The 6,526-nt window shown below is 36.9% G+C and overlaps 1 protein-coding gene across 1 annotated transcript in view; it reads right to left on the bottom strand.

Annotated features, from left to right (window-relative positions):
• The window catches only part of LOC140918857 (uncharacterized), a 4,316-nt gene extending 3,266 nt beyond the window's left edge, over positions 1-1,050 (bottom strand). The window contains exon 1 of the mRNA XM_073363658.1: positions 147-1,050. Within this exon, the coding sequence (XP_073219759.1) occupies positions 147-1,050 (904 nt within the window). The remainder of the gene's footprint in view (positions 1-146) is intronic.
• Positions 1,051-6,526: the final 5,476 nt, after the last annotated feature.

Here is a 6,526-nt window from a genome sequence, read left to right as displayed (position 1 = left end):
CTGACGCACAGATGCAGAATGAGTCTTAGAAGATGCCAAAGCTGTTGGTGTTGATGCATAACGAGAGGATGGATGTGTCGTGTCTACATGACAATCCCTCCTAATGTGACTTATTTGGCCATATTAGTAGCACACCTTAGGATTACCATCTCTAGAACAATTCCCGAAGTGAAACCTACCACAAGTAGAACATCGAGTAGCTGAAACACCAGAATGTCTCTGAGGGAAGGTGGATTGTGATGCTGCTCCAAAATCTGATCTACGAATCTGCACTGTCCCAGAAGACTGCCCACTATGACCACCCTTTTGAGACATGAGTCTTTGTTGCCCCGTATAACCAAACATAGATCCACCACCGCGATTTGAATAGTTACTATAAGCTCCTTCAATCATTTGCTTCTTATGTGAATCTTGTCTATTGCCTCCTATTTCCTTCTGTCGTTGCTCAATCAAAAGAGCCAAACTCAAAACCTCAGCAAAAGTAGAACAATTCAACCCAACCACATATCTAAATAAATAATCCTTCAATCCTCTAATGAACCTATTAACACGCATCTCCTCAGTGATATGATAAGGAGCATGTCTAGAGAGCTGTGTAAAACGAGCACTATACTCTGAAAATGTCATACTCTCTGTTTGCTCCAATCGCTCAAACTCATGAGCTAATCCATCTCTAACACTCTCCGGAAGAAAACGAGCCATGAACAACTGAGAAAACTCTCTCCATGCTAACGGAGGTGACCCCACTTGTCTACCATGTGACACTATATCAAACCAATCACGTGCCACGCCTATTAGTTGAAATGATGTCAGTTCTACTGCTCTTACCTCAGAACAACCCAGTGCTCTCCAAAGCCGTTCTAGACTATCAATGAATTGTTGTGGATCCTCAGTTGCACTAGACCCAGAAAAAGTAGGGGGTTTAAGCTTCATGAAGTCTGGTAAGCTTTCATGCCTTTGATCACCCTCTTGTTGTTGTCCGACAACAACCCCAACAAGTTGTTGCACAACCTGTTGTAACCCCTGCAGACCAGCAGCAAACTCTTCCATGGCTGGATTCCCGCGCATCCTCCTAGGTACCTCAACATCAGCATTTAAACCACGTCCGCCAATATTAGCTCTACGCCTATTTCAAGCACGAACTGAAACACGACCTCGTTGACGAGCGCCTTGAGCTTGAGAAATTGACTCATCAACAATTTCCCTTATAGTAGGATTCCTAGTCTTGGGTGGCATTCTCACCTATTCAAAGAACAATGATCCAAAAATTGAATAAGACGACAAGAAATTGTGGAGAGGTAGTGATGATGAATTTAAACACAGATTCTGACAACAGATGAGACTCTCATAGAGTGCTAATAGCCCTTGCAAGTAAGTTGTGCCCGGGTACACAATTTACTGACAAGAATCTATTATCACCCTATGTTTGCAGCTATTAGGACCTACAACCGGGCTCTGATACCAACATTGTCACGACCCAAAAGTTTAATGTCGTGACCGGCGCATAAGCTATACCCCTAGTCTGGAAAGCCTATTACCTAACTTACCAATTAAACAACTAAATCGCTCTTTAACCATTTAAAAATATATATATGCTTTTTCTCGAAATTTCGACAGAGTATCCTTTGTAACTTCAACATTCCCAAATTTTGTAAAATCCCTGTTCAGCTTTCAATCTAGTCATAATTCAAATAACATAATCAAATTGCTTAATATACTTCCCAAAAAAAACTAAATAGACTTTCTAGACTCCAAAATAGCTGCAATTACATAGACTCAACAAATGTTACAAAAATGGTCCTCGATCAAAGAGGCCTACCAAAAAATTTTTTTGTTGAGACTTGAATCAAATAATAGATTCCTACTCAGCTGCTTGCGAATCTGAAAAAATAAGCAACATAAAGGGGTAAGTCACAAGGACTTAGTGAGGAGACAACAACCACCATCAATTATAAGGGAAATACAAAAGGCACGAATAACTGTTTAATCGCTTGACAGAAATATTAAAAATCCAGTGAATAACGAAACGAAGTCAAAATGAACAACCTTAAAATCATCATAAAAATCAAACAAGTAACAATACCAATTTTTAGAACCAAGAGGCGGCTTTATCTCATTGATAGCCCTTTCCTCCTAAGGGTGGCCTTTCCCTTAGGGGAGGCTCCATCTAACGGATAACCCTCTCTTCTCAATTCCCGCAACGCATCATTACGTATCAATTAGGGAGCTTACATCTCATTGATAGCTCTTTCCTCCTACAGACAATATTTCCCATAGGGGTGGCTCCATCTAACGGGTAACTCTCCCTAATCACAACGAGGTAACTAGGTGCACCTAACGTAGTTAACGATTTAATAACAATAACACCGATTTCCCAAAACGCGCATTCAAAATCATTTCATCGTAATTCATGAAAAAAAAAAACATATTCGATCTCATACGTAAATCCAACCGATAACATATTATATAAACAAAACCATTAAATTAAATAATTGACGAAATCGAGATCAAAAGAATTTGTAGGAGTTTGAGAAATTAAGCTTGTGGGGATGTTAAATCTCTTTTAAGGGTTGAAGGTTTGAGTAATAGAGTGAGAAGAAGCAAGGAGAAGGGAAGGAAAATAGAGAAAAGAAAAAAAACAACAAAAAAAGGGGGAGGGGAGTGTGTGCCGAGAGGGAGAGAGAGAAAAATAGGAGAAAATGAGGGAGTGAGAGTGAGTGAGGTTAATTTGTTTTTATTTATTATTATTAATTATTATTATTATTATTATTATATTTTTTTATTTATTTATTATTATTTTTTTTTTATTTTATCACTAGAAGGGGGGTTGAATAGGGATTTTGCTGTTTTAAAAGTAGTTTTCAAGTGTTTTTAAAAACTATCCTCTTGCTGAGGATGGCAAGCCCGAGGATGGGTTTTCAAAACCTTCAAATTCAAAACGAGTTAAAGAGTGAAGAAGCAATATAAGATTGACACACACTGTTTTTATACTGGTTCACCCAAAGATGGCTACTTCCAGTCCTCACACCCTTGTGAGATTTCACTAATGTTCAAACAGATCAACCTCTGACCGAAGATGATTACAACTTGTGTATTCTCAAGCTTCACCAAGCATACAATCAGATTTCAAATATTTCCAAGTGTACCTCACGTGGAAATTACAGTGTGATAAGAGAGTGATTGATTCTAAATACTTTCTCAAAAGATTAACAAAGATCTAATGTAGGATTTTTAGAAAGTATGAAGATATAATGAATGTTGCTTCTTGAAAGCTTTAAGATCTTTGATCTTTTTTAATGCAATGTGTTGTGTTTTGATGAAGATCAGCTTGCTGCACTTTATAGAGTTCTTGTGATGTTCATTTCATAAGCCAAGCCTTTTATGACCGTTGGAAAATCCATTTGAGAAATGCCAAGGTTTTTCTTCATATTTACGCAAAATGCCATTCAGCTCATTTGAAAATATGCATTCCTTGTTCAAGTACGAGGTACTATTTTCTTGGCTTTTGAGAACATGTGTTGTCCTTTTCTTTTTCCTTTCTTTAATGTTTGAATATTGTGTGGAGTCCTTTTCATTCTCTTTCTTCAATGCCTTCATAAAGCTTCACATGTGAGCTTTTTCTCTTTCCTCTATTTAATGCCTTGTAAGAACATGTGATGTCCTTTTCATTCCTTCCTTCAAGGCTTTGTGAAGGCTTCACGTGAAGACCTTCTTTCTTCTTTCCTTGTCTTAAGACATGTGATCAATTTATTTAAGACTTGTTTATTGTTGCCTATTTGAAGATTGACTTTATAATCTTATTAAAACACATAATTGTACATGTAGCCTTTTTGCCTATGACATGATGAGTTGCTTTCACAAAGTCTTGGGATGCTTTTCAAGATGTTGACTATAGGCACATGCTAATATCATCATTCCTCGTACATTTCTCTTGCATTCTTGCAACTTTTCTTCAAATGCCTTTCTTTAATCATTTTTTAATAGTATTTTGCCTTTATTGAATGAATCAAACAATTCATTCTTTAATACTATTCTGCCTTTGTTGAATGAATTCAAATAATTCATTCTTTAATACTATTATGCCTTTGTTTAATGAATTCAAAATCAGCGAGGATGCATAATTGCACTTTCACCAGCTCGTGAGGCCATCCTCGGCATTTTCATACTTAGCATTTAACTCAGAATTTTCTTCTTTTTCCTTAATGAATGATAACCTGTTTTCTTATATAAATACACTCAAAAGCACATATTAGTCATTAAACTCAATCATAATCTTTTAATTAATTTTGTTATCATTAAAACCAATTTAGAGAGATTTTGTCTCAACAATCTCCCCCTTTTTGATGATGACAAAATTCTTTAGATTATGATTTTTGTTTTATGTAAGAATGAAATAATTAAACTCCCCCTCAATCATACAAGTGATAATTTTGAAAAATTTCCCTTTTAACATTCAAGTAAAAGCAAATTTTTGAAATTATGCAATATTGAGGTAAATAGATCATTCATAAACACCTAAAATAAATTCCAGCAACTTAAGCAAAATACCAAACTTAAGCAAAATACCAAACTTAAGCAAAATACCATAGGTTCATGAATTCAGCCATAACATCCAACAAACATAATTTGAGTTTAAACAACCATAACATCAGTCAACAAAATATAATATGAGTTTAAACTTAAGACAAAATATAATCCCATAATCTGACTCCCCCTGAATTAAGTCAACATCAAAAAGTATAAACTAACTAAAACAGAGTCAATCATCGGAAGATGAATCTTCAGATGATGAAGATGTAGAGTCGGGAGCAAATGAGAATTTGGCCGGTAGCACAAGAGGTTGATCATTGGTAGTAGCTAATGAACCCAAATGTTTGGTAACCCATTCTAGAATTTGTCCAAACTGAGTGGTGGTTTTTTGAAAGTGAGAAAAATTAACCAACAATTTCTTTTGGTCTTTCCTAATGGTCTTTAGAAGCTTTAAAAACCTTTTGTTCTCAGTTCCTGCCGATTTAATGCTTGTGGTTGAGTCATCACGTGCCCTTTTGGATTTTGAACGTTTAGCCTTATCCTTAGAGAAATTTTCAAAACGTGGAGCCAAAGGAGATTTGGATTTTTCTTGTAAATCCGGATCAGAATTAGATGGAGCAATATTTGGAGAGATAGGAGAAGAGTTTAGACTTACTTGAGATGGCATTGTGGATTCTTCCGCATGCATGTTCCTATGAGGGCTTTTTGAAGAATGGTGATCATAAGATACATTCAGATCAAAGAATAAATCTTCACCATCCTTAACTGAAGGAGCTGCAATATGTGTTGATGGTTCCTTACTGACTTGTGGAGATTGAGGAAGTGTTGAGTCAGCGGAGTTAAATGAGGGAGTGTGAGAATGAGATAGTGGAGAGGTAGACTTCTGCTTCTTTGAGGTAGTTTTCTTCTTCCTTGAGGTGGGGGTTTGTTCAGGCAGATCAATGCGCATTTGTTTGATATTTTTCATAGAGAAGAAGTTATTGCACTGAATACTCTCTTCATCATCAAGGGGTACTTTAAAGAACTTAAAGATTTTTGTCAAGATCATCCCATAGGGAGCTGATCGACCCACAATGGCAGCATTCAACATGTAGCTAAATATGATATTGCCCAAATGAAGGGGTGTTCCAGTCAACAGATGATGAATAATCAAAATATCAAGTTCGGTTACCTTTTCATAACTCCCAGCTCGAGGCACTATCGAGTGAACACAGATGTTGTGATATATCCGACACATAGGAGGAAGGTTTGATGCAACTAGAGGCTTACGAGGATATATTAGGATATTTTGAAGAACTGAGGTTCGAGTGACCATAAACTGGATATACCAAGTTTCAGCAAAACAGTGGGCTCCAGCATCTTGTATATCAAGGATTTTGCATAGTGAAGTGGGGTTTACGTCCAAGTGTACTCCCTTAAGTACAAAGTTGAACCCAGGGCTTCCTTTACAGCCATTGCATGCAGCATAAAATGCCTTTACCAGTCTTGGGTATTGCGGTTCATTCACTCTAAAAAAGGAAGTCCATCCTAATTTATCAAATACTTCTACAACATTAAAGCCGCCATTTTTCAGATTGATTAAGTCAATGTGCTTGCCATGAACCACCGATTTATTAACCCATTTGGAGGTGTAATTTAACTTCGAATCTGTGGAGTTAAAGAGAGTAACATGAATCGGTTTGGATGAACGAGATTTCTTTGGAGTCGGTTTACTTGGTTCAAATGATTTAGTTTTCGACCGTTTTGGAGTGGACGGTTTGGAGGATGATTTAGGGATCGATTTAGCAGAGACATTTCCTTTTGAATCATCCGAATCAATCACATGCACAGTGGAGTCCTGAGTAACCTTTTTATTCGAATGAACAGCCCCAGATTGAACTCTCGAAGATCGTCTGATTGAGGTAGTGTGTTTTGACGATGAGGGCTTTTTGGTTTTTTGAGAAGAAGGTTTAGGAGGTCCCCTAGGAGGAGATACTGACTTTTGTTTTAATCCTTT

The sequence above is a fragment of the Cicer arietinum genome, chromosome 7 (assembly GCF_000331145.2).
Source record: "Cicer arietinum cultivar CDC Frontier isolate Library 1 chromosome 7, Cicar.CDCFrontier_v2.0, whole genome shotgun sequence".
Lineage (NCBI taxonomy): Eukaryota > Viridiplantae > Streptophyta > Magnoliopsida > Fabales > Fabaceae > Cicer > Cicer arietinum.
The sequence above is the reverse complement of the archived record's forward strand: the minus strand, read 5'-3'. Positions and strand labels throughout refer to the sequence as shown.